The sequence below is a fragment of the Ursus arctos genome, unplaced genomic scaffold, assembly GCF_023065955.2.
Source record: "Ursus arctos isolate Adak ecotype North America unplaced genomic scaffold, UrsArc2.0 scaffold_5, whole genome shotgun sequence".
NCBI classification, from domain to species: Eukaryota; Metazoa; Chordata; class Mammalia; order Carnivora; family Ursidae; genus Ursus; species Ursus arctos.
The window spans coordinates 62894299-62913369 of NW_026623067.1; the positions used below are offsets into that span (position 1 = coordinate 62894299).

Here is a 19071-nt window from a genome sequence, read left to right on the forward strand (position 1 = left end):
CAATAGCAGTTTAAAATCACTGCTGTTCATTATTTTCATTATCTACCTGGCATTAACATAGTTTAGCATTTAGGTTCTTCCTTCCAGAAATCCCCATTTCCTTAAAAGTTTTATTTGAGGCAGTTTATTCCTTCAGAATGCCAGTTGCCAAATTAGAATGCTCTCTTTGATTCTTTAGCATCATTTGATATCGTCATTAAAAAAAATAAAAACAGGAGGGGCACCTGGGTAGCGCAGTCCTTAAGCATCTGCCTTTGGCTCAGGGCGTGATCCCGGCGTTGTGGGATCGAGCCCCACATCAGGCTCCTCCGCTATGAGCCTGCTTCTTCCTCTCCCACTCCCCTGCTGTGTTCCCTCTCTTGCTGGCTGTCTCTCTGTCACATGAATAAATAAAATCTTTTTAAATAAATAAATAAATAAATAAATAAATAAATAATAAAAACAGGAGTTTGATAGGTGAAAAATACTATCGTGTTTTAAAATTTTGCATTTCCTAGATTACTACTGAGTACTGATCTTTTTTGCTTTTTATGTAATAATTGGTATTTGCATATCCTTTCTTTCCAGTTAATAATACCTTTTGCCTATTTTTGTATGGTGGATTTTCGCTGTTGATGAATAAGAGCTCCTTATATTATAGTTATATTAACACTTGGACCTCTGTTACAAATGTCTATTCCTAAATTTTAACTTTTATTATATACAGATTTTATTTGTAAAAACTATCAGCTTTTAAGAATGATTTTTTAAAAATCTTTAAATTGTTACTTATATTTTCTAAAGTTAGTTTCTGTATTCATCCAAATAGTTAAAGCCTAGTAAAATTCTTTTATATACTTGGATTTCTTTCTGGACTCTGATTTCCAGTGATAAGCCTTTTCTTATGCTCTGATTAATGATAATAGCTTCATAATGAAATTTACTACCTAGCTTATCAATTAACCCTTCCTCATTATTATTCAAAAATCTTTCAGGTGGATAGTCAGTTACTCTTCTCTAAGATAGTACTATAATCCTTTTTTAAAAATTACTTATTCCCAGGGCGCCTGGGTGGCTTAGTCATTGAGCGTCTGCCTTCGGCTCAGGGCGTGATCCCGAGGTTCTGGGATCCAGCCCCACATCAGGCTCTTCCGCTGGGAGCCTACTTCTTCCTCGCCCACTCCCCCTGCTTGTGTTCCCTCTCTCGCTGGCTGTCTCTCTCTCTGTCAAATAAATAAAATAAAATCTTTTAAAAAAAAAAATTACTTATTCCCAAACTAATGCAATTCTTACCAGAATTGCAATATTGTAGAATTTGACAAGAGGATTTTCATATTCATGGGAAGAGCACATGCTTTCTTTCTTTTTTTATTTTAAAGATTTTATATATTTGACAGAGGGCACAAGCAGGGAGAGAGAGAAGCCGTGCAGGGCCGAGTAGGGAGGGAGCCCAATGCAGGGCTCCATCCCAGAACCCTGGAATCGTGATCTGAGCCAACAGCAGACACTTAACCGACTGAGCCACCCAGGCACCCCGTTTCTTTTTTTATTTTTAAAGATTTTATTTATTTGAGAAAAAAAGGAGAGCAGAGGGAGAGGGAGAAGCAGGTTCCCCACTCAGCAGGGGACCTGTTGTTGGGCTAGATTCCCAGGACCCTGGGTTCACGACCTGAGCGGAAGGCACACACACAACCAGCTGACCCACCCAGACGCCCCACAGCAGTGTTTTTTAACTAAAGGTGATTGTGCCATACAAAAGGACTTCTAACAGTCTCTGGAGACATTTTGGTTGTCACAACTACTAAGAGTGTTAGTAGTATCTAGTAGAGGATTATATTAAACATCCTATGTTGCATAGGACAGCCCACCCTATGACGAAAAGTTTTCTGGCTCAGAGTATCTAAGTGCTGAGTTTGAGAAGCTTTAGTCTTCTTTAGGGAAAAAAAATGCATGGTCATTCATATCAGTAGATGCTGAAAAAGCATTTGATGAAATACAACATGCTGTGTGTGATGAAAACACTCAGTAAACTGGGAATAGAAAAGAACTTCTTTAAATATGGTAAAGGACACCTGCAGAAACCCTGTAGCCAACATTGCATTTAATGGTGGAAGACTGAATGCTTCCCTGCTAGAATAGGTAAAAAGTCTAGGATGTTTACTCTTAATCCCTCTTATTTAATGTAGTATAATAAATCTTAGTTGTAATAAGGCAAGAAAAAGAAATAAAAAGCTTATAGTTGAAAAGGAAGAAGTAAAGTGGTTCTCATTTTAGATGATAATGTATGGGTTAAAAATTGAATCTATTTTTAAAAACTTCCAACTACCAGGTGACTTTCTCAGGGTAACAGGAAATATGGTCAGCACCGAAAATGAATCCTATTTATCTATGTAAGCAGCGAATAGTTGGAAATAGAAATCTTTTTAAAAATTCCATTTATAATAGTCTTAACAAAACATGTACAGGATTTGTAATGCTTACAATTAGATAACATGATGAAGAAATCACAGACTTAAGTAAATGGATAGACATGTTATGCTCATGTATTGAAACGTCCAAAATAGTAATGATGTCTGTTCTCTCCAAAGTGATCTGTAGATTTAACACAGTACCTATCAAAAAGCAGGACTTTTCCTATAAGCATAAACAGGCTGATTCTAATTTACATGGAAGGGCAAACGAACTAAAATACCTAAAACAGTTTAGAAAAAAAGAAAAACAGAATCACATTACCTGACTATACAAATTATAGAGCCACTGTGGCATGGTATTATGGAAGGGATAGACATGTGAATCAATGGGGTAGAGTAGAGAATAAGAAATAAACTCAACACATGGCCATTTACTCTGCAAATTAGCTCTGGAAAACATGTTCAAGACCATCAGTCGTTAATATGCAAATTAAAACCACAATGAGATGGCAACGTCCCTATTAGAATGCCTAAAATAAAAAAAATACTAACAGTATCAAGAGCTGACAAGGATGTAGAGTAACTATAACCGTCCCTGTATTGCAGGTGGTAATGCAAAATTGTAGTCTTTGGAAAATGAATGCGATTTCTTGTCTTTTCTTTTTTCTTTTAAGATTTTATTTATTTATTTGAGGTAGAAAGAGCGAGCTAGCACATGCCAGGGAAAGAGGGAGAGAGAGAAGCAGACTCCCTGCTGAGCAGGGAGCTCGACAAGGGGCTTGATCCCAGAACTCTGGGATCATGACCTGAGCCGAAGGCAGACACTTAACTAACTGAGCCACCCAGGCTCCCGAATACAATTTCTTATGTAAATTAAAGATGTGCTTACCATATGACCTAGCAGTCCCACTTACAGGTATTTGCCTTAGAGCATTATGAGAATTTTTAAAAATAAAAGAAAAAACAGTACATTAAAATGTTAGTAATAGTTCCTTTTAACATTTAAAGATGTCTTTTCATAATATAAACTATTTTTATGAAATAGTTTTCTGTAAATTATTTTGTTTAGAGCCTGCTTTCTGTGCTTTCTAGGTGCATTCTTTGATATTTAAAAAAAAGTTTGCGTTATGATTAAAAATACGTAACCATTGTAGGGCACCTGGGTGGTTCAGTCAGTTAAGCGACTGACTTTATTTCGGCTCAGGTCATGATCTCAGGTTGGGCTCTTTGCTCAATGGATAATCTGCTTAAGATTCTCTCTCTGCCCCTCCCCTTGTTTTATTTAAAAATACATAACCATTGTAGGGGCGCCTGGGTGGCGCAGTCGTTGGGCGTCTGCCTTCGGCTCAGGGCGTGATTCTGGTGTTCCGGGATCGAGTCCCACATCGGGCTCCTCCGCTGGGAGCCTGCTTCTTCCTCTCCCACTCCCCCTGCTTGTGTTCCCTCTCTCGCTGGCTGTCTCTGTCAAATAAATAAATAAATAATCTTTTTTAAAAAATAAATAAAAATAAAAAATAAAAATACATAACCATTGTAGAAAATTTAGAATATTAGAGAGGGGAAACCCTACATACATCTGTAATCCTACTTCCTATGCAACCGCTTTGTGTTTCTATCAATTTTTTTCTATATACTGGCGTGTTACAGAATCGCAATGATTCTAAATATAGTTTTATATATGGTTCATAGTTTGTTCTCTCTCCTATACAATTTTGATGACTGCTCTTATTTTGTACTTCTCCAATTTTAAGCAAAACATTTTTGTATATGACAGCCATTTGTTATAGGGTTCCAGATTCTTCATTAGAGTCACTGTAGAATCCTTTATATCTTACTTATGGTGACTTTATCCTGGCAGGAAGCTTTTGCAACCAAGCAGGGAGATACTTGCTTGGCCATTTAATTTTCCTTTATTTTCCTTTCCTGAGTGTGTTTCCTTCCTCCCATGGCAGGGAAACAGAATGAACTCTCTGTGGCTTTATGTGGCTGATAGTAATAGCTGTCCTTTATGTTTCCAATCAGAAGGTAACTTTGTCTAATTTCTCTTTTTAGAGGAAGAGTAAAACACGCCCTTTTAATTTTTTTTTCATTTACAGAGCCAGATATAACCTAATTTTGATGTGTTATTGCTTAGCTTTTATTTTAAAGATTTATTTATTTATTTATTTTAGAGATTGTGAGAGAAAGAGGGAGGGAGCAAGCATATGAGCAGGAAGGGCAGAGGGAGAAGGAGAGAGAATCTCAAGCTGACTCTTCTGAGCACAGGGCTAGACGTGGAGCCTGATCTCATGTCCCTGAGATCACTACCTGAGCTGAAACCAAGAGTCAGACGCTTAACTGACTGTGCCAACCAGGCGCCCCTATTATAGCTTAGCTTTTAAAAACATCTTAAATGGGCTCGTTTCTGACAGGTATACATGTTAGCATATTAAACTTTTAAAAATAGATTTAACATGCTATTTTGTGAGCACCAGAAGTGCATTGCCTTCAGAGCTTTTTTATATACACAGATCATCATACACTATTACTATTATAGAGTTGTTACTCTGAAAATATGAAAGGTCCACTTAGGAAGAATCTTTATTCTTACCAGCAGAGGGAGAGAAGAATCTGTTTTAGAGATATCCCAATAGTGTTCTAGAGGTATTTCAAGCATTCTGTATTCACAAACAGTTTTCTTTGTTACTGTCGTATTTCTGAGCTGTTGGGGAAAATAATTCCAAGTGAAGAGAGTAACAGTGAGATATAAGAATATGTTCTAGCCAAGGTATTAGAAGACAACGTATCAACTAGCTCTTGTGGTAGGTAACAACAGGAGACTGAATTAGGACAGGAAGCTACTCCTGACACTAAAGTGGAGAGAAGAGAGTGATGGTGCAATGTGAAGTGGAAGAGACATTTGAGTAACTGTCATTATCTCATTTAATTTCCACAAAAGCTTTTGGACTAGATACTGTATTTGCTTTTTTTCACAAGCAAGGGAATTGAGCCCCAGAACAATGAAGTTTCTTGCCAAAAGTTACGTGTCAGTAACAGATGGAATTGGGAATTTAACTCTATTATTTCACTCCAGATCCTCTGATTTTTGTTTTCCTGCATTGTACTCCTATATCATTCTTATGGTTGTAAAAATACTATAATACAGTTTTAAAAGATAGATAGAACTTTAAAATGGCGAAGTCATTTGATATTCAGCCAATGAGTAGATTTTGTTAGAAAACCTATAATTGAGATTCAGAGCAAGATTATGCATTGAAAAATTACCTCTTTTATGTTAGCAGTTGAAGGCCACAGAAAAACAGAAACCAAAAGAACTGATTTAACTATATTGAGAGGAGAATTTAAGCACAGTTCCTCATCTGTTATAGATCTTAGAGACTATAAATTGAGAAATAGTTTTTATATGGAAGTAACCACCAGAAACAAAAGTTGGTTGCATCTGGGCATTGAGATTAAGGGGTTGGGGAGAGCTGAGCCTGAGAAACTGCTGTTTTTCTTTAGAAGTCTGCCTATACAGTTTTAATTTTTAAATATGTACATGTATTTTTGTAAAAAAATTTAAGATTTCATAAAACTCGGAGACAAAGATTTACTGAGATATACTTCCTTGCAAAAGATGGTTGGGACATAGTAGCAGTACAGAATTATCACTTACATGTAAAAGATCCTACTAGCGAATGCGTAGCGACTTAAAGAGCAGACTAGTTCAGTGCTAAACAGACAGCTACCTCTTTCGTGATAAGTGTGTGTCTGACCTGTTAAAGTGGTTGGGCATAAGGATGGTTGGTTTGATTGTATAGGACCCAGGATAAGCCACTGCTGTACTACTGTCAGGGATAAACTTCTTTAACTGGAAAAGATACTAGCTCTTTGTCAAGAAGTATTTCTTGAAATAGGGCTCTGTTGTGGCAAATAAAAAGTTACTTTTTTTCTTTTTCTTTTTGGGGGTTGTGGGAGAGGAAGTTGGGTGTTTCCCCGGGACTTGGTTGTACTGTTCCAACTCTAACCTCAGAATAAGCTCCATGCTGACATCTAGGATTTATTTTTCCCTTCATCAGATCATTACAGTATTTTTGGAGGAACTCAGAATGATAAGATTAACGCATGGATTTAAATAATTTCAAATAATCTTGAATAGTTAGGACTCTTATTTCTGATGTACCCAGGAAAAAGTATATACCTTTATAAAGTATGTATAAAACCTTTGAGGGATGCCTAGGTGGCTCAGTCAGTTAAGCATCTGCCTTCAGCTCAGGTCATGATCCCAGGGTCCTGGGATGGAGTCTCCTATCAAGCTCCTTGCTCAGCGGGAGCCTGCTTCTTCCTCTTCCTGCTGCTCCCGCTGCTTGTGCTCTCTGACAAATGAATAAATAAAATCTTTTTTTAAAAAATAAGTAAAACCTTTGAATTTAATAACACTAAACATGTGGAAGAACATTTTTTTTAAGAGTTTTAAAAATCTGGGGCGCCTGAGTGTCTCAGTTGGTTAAGCGTCTGACTTTGGCTCAGTTCATGATCCTGGGATCAAGCATTGGGTTCTGCTCAGTGGGGAGTCAGCTCCCTCTCCCTCTGCCTGTCACTCCACCTGCTTGTGCTCTCTCTGTCAAATAAATAAATAAATAAAATCTTTAAAAAAATTAAAAAATAAATGTTTTAAAATCTGACAACTTGGTTTTTATCTTCACAAAGTTATTTCTGAGGATGATTATTTAGGATTCTTATTGAAGATAATAGAGTCTAAGATGTGTTGAGTTATATTTTAGAGCTCCAGATAGGTAACTTAAGGGAGTAGGACTTACATGTTTATCTTTTTGTGTGCGGTGAGTGAGATCTAAAACTTTGAAATTTTTAGTATCAAGTTGTCTTGTGTCTTAATGTCTCTAAAAAATTATTATTAATAGCTGTGTACGATCGAATGCGAGCAGATCAGAAGAAATTTGGTAAAGCATCATGGGCAGCAGCTGCAGAACGTATGGAAAAACTCCAGTATGCAGTTTCTAAGGAGACTCTGCAGATGATGAGAGCAAAAGAGATCTGTTTGGAACAGAGGAAACATGCACTAAAAGAAGAGGTAATGAAAACCATCAAAAATACATATAAAACTTAAAAAGATTTGTGATTTGTTTGTTATCTTTGTACAAGACTGGCATTTTTCTGACACTGCAGGCAGTTGTTAATTTTGCATTGTCTCCGATGCAACAGGATGATAACAGTCCTGATGGAACCTGTCCTTGGAGTTGCCCGTAATAGAGGAGGTAGACGTATGAGGTACTCTTACAGCATCACAGAGTGGCCGTAGGCAGCAGTGCACTGTTAAAACAAAAAGGAAGTTGACATTAGAATTTCCTTGTTGTCTTTAAAATTTTTTGTACTGTAAAGTTCATAGCTTTATTAAGAAAATTTCAGTGCCCAGAGAAATACAGAAAAATCGTAAGGCAGTAGAATTTGTTAGAATTGATCATATTATACTCAAATCATTACCTTTTGGAGCTTCCCACTTTATTCCTACTGGAACACAAAATGGGAGAGGTCCTCAGCAGAGGTCCGGTTTCTTGACTGTGCATCATTAAAACCTCTTCAGGGGCGCCTGGGTGGCTCAGTCGTTAAGCGTCTACCTTCGGCTCAGGGCGTGATCCTGGCGTTGTGGGATGGAGCCCCGCATCAGGCTCCTCTGCTATGAGTCTGCTTCTTCCTCTCCCACTCCCCCTGCTTGTGTTCCCTCTCTCGCTAGCTGTCTCTCTCTCCGTCAAGTAAATAAATAAAATCTTTAAAAAATAAATAAATAAATAAAACCTCTTCATTAATACCCCTCCAAAAAAGACTAGTTTTAGAAATCCTTGAAGATAAACATTTAAAATACATTTAAAACACATCTAAACATTTAAAATACATCTGATAAACATTTAAAATACATCTAAAATGATCTTTTAAAAAATTAACCACTTTTCAGGTGTCATCTGGATATCTGGCTCTTAATTTTGGCTGGTGGTCTCATGGTTGTGGGATTGAGCCCCATATTGAACTCAGCATGGAGTCGGCATGGGATTCTCTCTCTCCCTCCCCCCCATTCACATGTGTGCACGCTCGCTCACTCTCAGATAAATAAAATCTTTTTTTTTTTTTTAAGATTTTATTTGACAGAGCGAGAGAGCACAAGCGGGGGGAACTGCAGAGGGAGAGGGAGAAGCAGGCTCCCCGCCGAGCAAGGAGCCCGACGTGGGGCTTGATTCCAGGACCCTGGGATCATGACCTGAGCCGAAGGCAGACGCCTAACCATCTGAGCCACCCAGGCGTCCCTCTCAGATCAATAAAATCTTTAAAAAAACACCAATCCTAACCACTTTTTTTCATCGTCATCCTGCTTATCAATGGTTTTAGTATCCATACTCATACTGCCCAGTGCAACTGGGAATATACCATTGATGCCCAGGTCTTGGTGAAGATATTGAAACTGTTAGATGTATACTGTTTTTCATTACTTCCCAGGCCATTATTTTTAAATGCTGTTCAACATTTTATGTTGTATTATTAAATTGGGCCAGAACAGATTGCATTTTATGAAAGGGTACTCAAATATCTACATTGGTCTTTTGCTGATAGTTTTTGTAAGTATTAGAAGCAGCAAATCTCCATGTTGTTAAGGGTCAACTCTAGTTTTAAAAGTGAATGAAGATTAAAGCTGGCATTAGGGATGAACCTAAAAGGGTGTTCTAGATTGTATATAGTAAGACTTTATGATTTAGGCACAACTATTCAGATTGACTTTTGTACCGAGTTAAAAAATATTTCAGAGATGAAAAAAATATTCGAATCATTATATAAATTTTGGGTTGTTTCCCCTTGTTTTCATTTGAGATAATTTATTATATCATACATTATTTCATTAAGGCATTTTTGAAAAAATATGGAGTCACTTTTTTTGGCTGATACTCTGTGTGTGAAATACGTCTAAAACGAAACTGCTTCATTTCCGCTCACTAGGCCTTCTTAAATCTTCCTTTCTGTTAAAGCCCCAGTTCTTCAAGATACTGCAGACTCAAAACTTTAACTCTTCCCTTTCATGTCATCTGTTTCTGCCTTTTGGAATTCTCCCCAACTCAGATGTCCCTCCTCAGTTATTTATTCAACAAAATTTAAGTGGGTTTTTTTGTTTGGTTTGGTTATTTTTTTTGGCCAACAATTTAAATGGGTGATGGAGATAAAGACAGGATTTATACCCCTTGTGTCCGCATCTCCTCCTAACACTTTTTAAAGCTTAAATAAGATGCAGCCGTACGTAGTGTTTGGAGTTCTTACAGTGTGGTCAGACAAGACATGTGCAGTGTGAAAATAAGCTGTGAGATAAGCAGGTATCATTATATACAAAGTGGACCCTTGCAGGAATACTCAGCTTTGACCAGAGAGTCCTAGGTGAAGAGAACTATAAGTTCCAGGAGCTCTAGGGGGCAGGAAGGAAGAATCAACCTACTTATCTGGACAAGAGTCATGAGAGATGAGGCTGAAAAAGTAAGCAAAATTTGGGGCTAGCCTTCTACATCCTACCAAGGAGTTTGAATTTCACCCTAAAAACAGTATGGAGCCAATATAAGGTTTTAATCAAGGAATACCACAATCAAATTTATTTTTATGAAATAATTACTCTGACCAGTTCATAGAGAATTGACTGGGGAGTCATTCTTAAAACGTCAGTCAATTTCCTCACATGCTTTTCTGTGTTTCATTGCTCATAGTAGAAAGGAAGGCATTTCTCAAAAAGGAGTGTAAATACCGGGAATGTAGACCCTTCACTCAGTAACAAAAGAGGTTTAAGTTGAAGGCAGTAGGGAATTGGCAAAAGTTAAATCTATGTTTTGGAAATCTGATATTGCTGCTTTTAAAACTACTCAGGTTTGCATGGCATTCTTGGGTAGTTAAGAACTGCATAAAGGCAGGTTGGTGATGGTCAAATCACAGACTGCACATGCCCGGGCTCCGCAGTGTAGTTGGGCACTGCCTTTGTTCAAATAGTACTGTGGTCGTCTTGAATAGGCTGGCTAAAGGAGGCAAGAAGTGTGGCTTTTTATTGGGCAGAGGAGAATGAAGCGGGTGAGGCAACTGCATTTATGTTAATTATTTTAAAAAAGTAATTATACCTCAGAAGGATTAAAATAAAATTATTTGATTGATTAGATTTGTTGTAGAGTTCCCCTTTATCCACGGTTTTGCTTTCCACAGTCAAGTATGGTCCTGAAGCAAATGATCCTCCTCTTGATACATTTCCAGAAGAAGGTCTGTGGTAGCCAATGCTGTTTCACAGTGTCTCTGTCATTCGCCTCACAGGTGAATGGGTGAAGAGAGCACAGTGCAAGAAGATATTTTGAGAGAGAGACCACATTCACATAATTTTTATTACAATATAGTGTTACAATTGTTTTATTTTATTGCTATTCTTAATCTCTTACTGTGCCTAATCTGTAAATTATACTTCATCATAGGTATGTATGTACAGAAAAAGCAGTATATATAGGTTTCAGTACTATATGTGGTTTTAGGCATCCACTGGGGGTGTTGGAATGTATCCCATATTGTACTTTGTAGCCCACACTGGTTTTTTAAAACCACGTTAAGACATAATTTGTGTACACCTGAAACTAACATAACATTGCCAACTATACTTCAAATTTAAAAAATCACTATACAATTAAAAAATTCACTGAACTATGCTTCAGATAAAATACCATACCATGCACTCATTTTAAGGTACACAGATTCAGTGCTGTTTAGCATACTAACAGAATTACACAGTCGTCACCACAGTCAACTTTAGAACATTTTCATCACTCTGGAAATAAACCTGACCCCATTAGCAGTGATTCCCCATTTCCTCTCTGAACTTCCCTAGCTGACCATTAATCTTTCTATAAATTTGCTATCCTGGATATTTCATATAAACGGAATCTTAAAATATGTCGGTTTTTTAAAAAAACATTTATACTTAGCATAATGTTTTTACATTTCATCCATGCTGTAGCATACATGAGTGTTTAAGTTAGTTTTTTTGTAGAATGATACTACATTCTATGATGAATTACATGTTTTGTGCATTCGTCAATTAGTTGATGAACATTTAGGCTCTGGAGCTATTAGGAACATTGCTGCTGTAAATATTCATGTGCAGGATTTTTCATTTATCTTGGTATATATGTAGGAGTCAAACTGCTATTTAACTTTTTGAAGAACTGCCAGACTGTTTTCCAAAGCAGCTGTATCATTTACATTCCCACCAGCAGTATATAATGGTTAGAATTCCTCCACATCTTTCATCTCATCATTAATACTTGAAATTTGTCTCTTTTAAATTATAGCATGCTGGTGAGTGTGATGTGGTTATATCATTGTGGTTTTGATTTGCATTTCCTTCGTGGTATTGAGTATCTTTTCATGTGCTTATTGGCCACTTATCTTCTTTGGAGAAATGTCGGCTCAGATCTTATTCCCATTTTAAAATTGGGGTTTTTTTATCATTATTATTACTAAGTTGAAATAGTTCTTTATATATACTAGATACAACTCTTGTATGGGATGCATGATTTGAAAATATTTGCTCCCATTCTATGGATTGACCATACTGGTTTTTAGAACACTGGCTATATCAGACAGTAGTATATTTTAGTGTCTAGGGGAAAACAAATTTTCCCCACTTTTTCACTGTATGAAATTTTTTTGGCTTAGAAGGTAGACTTAGATAGTCCTTAATGACATTTTAAAAGTGCGTATGCTTATCAACTCTTGTTTAAAAAGTAGTATGAGATACCTTATAATTATGGCTATGATCTAAAAAGAAGTTTTTTGTTAATGATTTTAAATTGTGATTTTACCCTCAGGTTTTATTTGCTACTAGTGTTAAAGGTAAAATTGTAACTTGTATTGTCCTAGAACTTTTCTACACTATATTCAAAATCTCTTTGCAAGCATTTCAGTCCCACTTGTGTTCCCCTGAAGCATTTCTACAGCAGTGTCCTTTCCCTGATTAGCTTTCTCCCTTATGTGAATAGCTGTCTAAATTTTAAGTTCCAGAACTTTTAAAACTTAAAATCCTTGCATTTTTGTTAGGGCTTGTTTTTTTTTTTTTAAATCCTAACATTTTTATTGCCTGCAAAGTAGAGTACCATTCTTTGTCTTCATCCCATGTACCAGCTTTGTTGTTCTAGCCAGCTGACATTGAGTTACAGAGTACCTAAAAGAAACTGCTTGAGGGCAAGATTTCTGATTATTTGCTATTGTAAGAACATTGTTCTTACTGGAGTTGGTCTAGGGTGGTAGAAATAGGGCTGGGCTAAAATGGGCCCCAAGAGTCTGGGATGATTATCTGTGGGGCCATTTTCCCTGGGGCCATCCCATTACCTTAATAGTCTGCTTCTTACTGTTCTGGATTGTGTTTGAATTCTTCAAAGGGTTTGGTAAACCTATCAGTCATTCTTACAAGGTTTATGCTCAAGTGTATATAATGTACGTATTGTGTTTTATGTATATCTGTGATGTACTGCGCCAGTTTTATTAGCATTAATTTAAGGTGACCTCATTACTCAGTGAGAAACAGAGCAAATATGCATTATTAAGCCCATCCCAAACAAATGATTTCCCAGTGAAAGCTTTATAATACAGTACTACTCTGTGATTTAAATTATGGGGAAACTTTTGTTCTTTAAAAAAATGTCAGTATGTTATGTCTTGGGTTTTTTTTAAAACAAAACTTCTTTCTGGTGTGACAATATAAAATACTTTAAAAATTAAAAATATTTAGTAATAATTGCCATGAGTATAGTGCTGAACTTGAAACACAATTTCCAAATTAACTCTGACAAATTTTACCTACATAAGCAAAATTGTGTTTGTCTTTTAAATTCTTCAACTTCCTTGGGGCACCTGGGTGGCACAGTTGGTTAAGTGTCTGACTCTTGGTTTCAACTCAGGTCATGATTTCAGGGTCATGAGAGTGAGCCCTGCATGCGGCTCCAAACTCAGTGCAGAGTCTGCTTAAGATTCTTTATGCCTTTCCCTCTTCGCCTCCCCTCTACACACACACACACACACACACGCACGCACACACACACACATGCACTCTTTCTCAAATAAATCTTTAAAAAAATAAATTTCTTCTTTAAATATTCTTATAAGAGTATGTCTCCTTTTTAAATGTTCCTTGGGTCTTGATTGTAGCCACTCTTCTACCCTTTTTAGGTCACATACTCTTGCCCCATTAAGAATTTGAAAGGTAGGAGCCCTGTACTAAGAGAAATACGCATGTACACACAGCTCTGCACAAAATTCTTTAGGTTCCCAAATCATCTATAACCACCTCTGATCCCAGATTGCCACTGGTGTTCAAAATTTCCCATCAAAAACTGAAAATACCAGTGTTTTCTGGGCTCAGTACCTTTGAAAGAACCCAGGGTAAGTTTAATTAGCTGCAGCTACTTCATTTCAGTCTTTGAATAGTATACTCTCTCCCCTCCAATCCATATTCAAAAATAATAAATAGCACTGTCTAGCTATACAAGTACAGTTTGACTTTCAAATTTGTATTATTTACAGATTACATCAGATATATTTTAAAACATTGAACAGGATGAGAATATATAAAATCACACATGATTAGAAGTAGCATATATGTTAAAATTGTTATTAAGATAAGGATCATTAATGGAATAAGGGGATTTTGTTTGTGATAATTAATTGAAATAGGAGATAACCAAAATTAAGATGCTAGCATGAAACAAATCAGAAAATACAGTCACATCTCATTTAATATGTTGGCTGTTACCTTTTGATTAACCATGTTCTCTGGTTAACTGGGAAATAACCAGGAAACTATTTGGATGACAGTCCTTCTTTAAGGTTCTAAAAATACATCAATATGCTTTCTTGTCTCAGAGAATTTTAACCATTACCCATCCTTTCAACTTGGGGCTTGAACTCAGGACCCTGAGATTAAGACCTGAACTGAGATCAGGAGTCAGACAATTAACCAGTTGGTCCACCAAGGCACCCCCCCCCCTTTTAAAACATTTAGATTCCTCGAGGTCATCTTTATGAACATACATAAACAGAATATTGAACTGCATATCTAACAATCCTGAGGTTACTTCCTTACAATCCATACTTTTGTCTTTCTCTCCCTCCCTCCCTCTCTCTCTCTTTTTTTTTTTTTTTTTTTTTTTTTTTTTTTTTTTTTTTTTTTGGTTAAGTATTTTTATTTAATTGTCAGAGAGAGAGTACAAGCATTTGGGGGTGCGGTAGGTAGAGGCAGAGGTAGAAGCAGGCTTCCCATTGAGCAAGGAGCCCAATGTGGCACTCAATCCCAAGACCCTGGGATCATGGTCTGAGCTAAAGGCAGATGTTTAACCAACTGAGCCACCCAGGTTTCCCTTTGGTGTTTCTCCTGAAAGCATATAGCTAAAGTATGATTAAGGTTACATTCCCCCCCCCCCCCCCAGGGGCGCCTGGGTGGCGCAGTCGTTAAGCGTCTGCCTTCGGTTCAGGGCGTGATCCCAGCGTTAGGGGATCGAGCCCCACATCAGGCTCCTCCGCTATGAGCCTGCTTCTTCCTCTCCCACTCCCCCTGCTTGTGTTCCCACTCTCGCTGGCTGTCTTTCTCTGTCACATACATACATACATACATACATACATACATAAATAAATAAATCTTAAAAAAAAAAAAAAAAGGTTACATTCCCCCATGTCAGTTTTACATAAGTCATCACCGTAGGGGACATAAGCTTAGGATCTAGACGGTGCTATTCAATAGAACTTCGTACAGCAATGGAAATGTTTTATATTTGCACTTTCTTGTAGTATACCCACTATCCAGATATCTATTGAGCTCTTGAAATGTGATCTGTGTGACAGGAACGGAATTTTAATTTAATCTGTATTTAAATAGCCATATGGAGCTTGTGGCTACTATATTAGAATAATGTAGATCCTCATTCTGCAAACTTATTAACTTATGTAATCTTGGGTAAATTAGTTAACCTCCCTACAAATTAAGATTAGTATATACTTTTTAGGAAAGTTACATTTCCATTGGTTAGTGTTATAAAGCATTTAGCATAATGCCTGGCATGTAGAGTAAGAGTGCAATAAATATTAGACATTATTATGCAAATATCAAGGAAGGGAATACAAAGATGGGAAAAATGTAATTCCCATGCATAAGACAGTTAGTTGGCATTTCAAATGGGCCTTGCCAAAAAGTTTCAACAGTAAGGAGCTTTGATGTGGTGGACACGGTCTGAACAGAGGCAGGGCAGCTGGGGTGCTTGTCCAGGCAGAGAGGCTGCTTTTTAATTTTTATTTTATTAATAGAATCTGTTCCATATCTGCATGGTAGAAATTTCAAAGTCTCTAAGTACAAAAAGCTAGGTTCCACTCTTAAAGTTCTAATTTATATTACTTATCAAATTCTGTTTTAGCCATCTAAATATATTTTGATTCTGGTTACAAAAAAATAAATAGGAAAGTTTTAAATTTTTAGGTCCTATATTTAGTGCTTTATATATTGTCTCATTTAATTTTCGAACATAACCCTTTGTACTCCAAGCCTATAAGCCATTATCTGAAACCCCTGAGGTCAGATCTATCTATCTATCTATCTATCTATCTATCTAAGATTTTATTTATTTGAGAGAGTATGAGTGGGGCGGGGTGGGGGGTGAGGGGGAGGTCCCCGATGCTGACAGGACCCTGGGATCATGACCTGAGCCAAAGGCAGATGCTTAACCAACTGAACCATGCAGGCGACCCCAGATCTGTTTTGAATTCTAAGTTTTTCCGATTTTAGATAATTTAGGATATATAACTTCCAGAGAAGTGTTACTATTCCACGAATGAAACATACTTATATTAAATAGAATAAATAGAGATCCACGTCAGTTCAGATCATATCTTCCTACAAATGGATTGTGAGATTAGATTTTGACATTAAAGAAATTATGGCTATTTTCCGTTTTCTAAGATTTCTGAAATGTGGAATTCCCTGTAATTCCTTCTGTTTATGTGTATTCTCCATATTTGTGTAGCTGTTATTGGTAGAAACTCTATACACAGGTTTGTCTACTACCATTTCTCATGTACTATCATTGCCACATAATAAAAGGGCTGGTCTTGACTGAGAGCTTGCTGAGCTTGCCTTTAATGTTATTTCTCTTGTGCTATGCATGGTTTTCATGACTACTCTGACCCCTCACTTCCTTTAGTGCTAACTGCCATACTCTGTAATTTAAACAGCACCAAGTGCCCAGTGAATATTTCTTGAATGAATGACTCCATCCACAGATACTCTGAAAGCTTTATTTTTCATAGCCCCTCACATGTTATGAGGTTTTTCTAGCACAATAGGGTGAAAGGCGGGACAGGGGCAGTAGTTTGTATAAGTTACTCTATGTCTGGTTTCATGATTTTCTATCGTCAAAATAGGGTACACAAGAAAATCGTTACATTGTTAATGTGGGAATGATCAGTCGGGTCAGTAGTGTGTGATGTACTTATATGGATGTATGGACATTCGTTGATGCTTAATTTTCTTCCTAGATTTACTGTAAAAACATTTTGCTTTCTTTCCTTTTCTGTACTTACTAGAATGCTTCTCCCTACTTTTGTCTAGTGGAAAGGCCATTCTTATAGGAATTGGGAGAATTGGGTCAGGCTCCAAAATTGCTGGTACTACCTGGGTCACAGTGGGAAGGCAGTTTGTTTCGGGGTCTTGATATCCTGATATCAAAAAGTTTGTTTATTGAGGGGGCACCTGGGTGACTCAGTTTAGCGTCCAGATCTCGTTTTTGGCTTGGGTTGTGATCTCGGGTTTGTGGGCTTGCACTCAGTGGGGAGTCTGCCTGGGATTCTCTCTCTCCCCCACCCCTCACCCCTCCCCTGGCTCACGTGCTCTTGCCCTCTTGCATGCACATGCAAGCACTCTCTCCCTCAAATATAAATAGATCCTTTTTTTTTTTTAAAGTTTGTGTTTTCAGAAGGTAAAAGTTGAGCTGAGTGAAATTTCAAGGTGGCAAAGTTTTCATTGGCATTCGATTGTCACCTTTGAGCGCTTAACCTACTTTCTAGGCTTCCTTCTTGCCCAGCGGTGCTCTCAGGCATAAAGAAGTTGCCCCAGCTGTGGCACCTACTTTCTCTACACTGGTCCATTGTCCAGAAATAGTACTCCTTTCACTCTGGATTCCTGTTCCCTTAGTTTTGTGGCTGTCAGCTGAAGTAGGTACTAGGAAAAAGTCAGTCTGGAAATTACAGATAATATGGGGAAGAGATTTGGTGCAGCATAGCATTCCCTATCTCTGCATGTCTTTCACTGAGGATTTTGCCTCACTGTTAAAGTTAAATAAACCTCAGAGGACAGTTTTGCCTTTCCAGATTTCCCTGGTTTATCTCTTATCCCTTTCTCCTTAGCTTAGTCCTCTCTCCTAAAGTCTTACAACCCTTTTACTTGCCCTGATGCCCACCGCTGCCCTATTGTTTGTTTTCTCAGAGGCTGGAATTCAGCAGATCCTTAGTCTGCACTTCTGCCTCTGATGAAATCTTGTCCTTGCAGATCCACCTCTGGAGTCGCTTGCTTTGAATAGAACTCGGTAAATCAGAACATTGGGGGTGAGGTCACTTCTTCTAAGCAAACACCCCATCCTTTCTCAGTTTGGTATTTGATATTGGCTGACAGTGTAAAGGTATGTCAACAGGGGGGCTCTCAAATTTTTTCCTCAGCCAAAATATTAGACAAGAGAGTCAAACTTAGAGAGTGCTACAGGAAGCCGTAGCAGAGTGTTAAGAACATGGCACCTAAATGGTTCTTTCCAACTGGACAAAACTAAAGATAGTGACGGTGAAACTAACAGCCCAGATCTCTATCCGAACATTGTCACTGGAACTGATCTTACGAGAAGGTTTTCTAGACCGATTCATACTAAGGTTTTATCTTAACTGATTTAATTCCCTACCTAGAGAATAGAGCCTTCTGTGCTCACAGAAAGTGTGGTACTGATAACAGAGGATTATGGATTATGGCTTCTGGAGCTGTAGTCCTCAGAGCTGGAAAAGAGACCCAAGACAGTATGCAAAGGGATGTTTATAATTGAAAGCAAGACTGGGAGTCTGAGGAAAGAAATCACACCTAGATTCCTGTTTTATGACTTAGGACAAAAACAGCAGGATTTCATTTTGTCAACATTCTCCTCTACAAGCCACTGTAATGAAACCCTTTTGTGGTTTGTTCTGTATTTATTGTTCGTCAGTCATGAAATACTTCCTAATGCAACAGAATCTCTGGCTTATAATTCATTAAATATTTATAATATTTTTATAACATTTATTAAATAATGTATTTAATTAACCTGATTGTACCATTGGACATTTAGATGACAGCGCAACTATTGCTTTGCAGGGTTTTGTTTTGTTTTTTTAAGATTTTATTTATTTGAGAGAGCGTGAGGACATGCATGGCTAGGGGGAGGGGCAGAGGGAGAGGGAGAAGCAGACTCCCTGCTGAGTGGGGAGCCTGACTCAAGGCTCGGTCTCAGGACCCCAAGATCATGACTTGAGCCAATGGCAGACGCTTAACCTACTGAGCCACCCAGGCATCCCATGTTGCTTTGCAGTTTAAAGGGAACTTGAAATTATGTGCTAAAAATAAATTAGTCTT

The 19071-nt window shown here is 37.5% G+C and overlaps 1 protein-coding gene across 1 annotated transcript in view; it reads left to right on the forward strand.

The window, feature by feature from the left end:
• Positions 1-19071, forward strand: part of JMY (junction mediating and regulatory protein, p53 cofactor) — a 91528-nt gene that overhangs the window by 45694 nt on the left and 26763 nt on the right. Inside the window, exon 4 of the mRNA XM_026498732.4 lies at positions 7292-7461. Within this exon, the coding sequence (XP_026354517.1) occupies positions 7292-7461 (170 nt within the window). The remainder of the gene's footprint in view (positions 1-7291; positions 7462-19071) is intronic.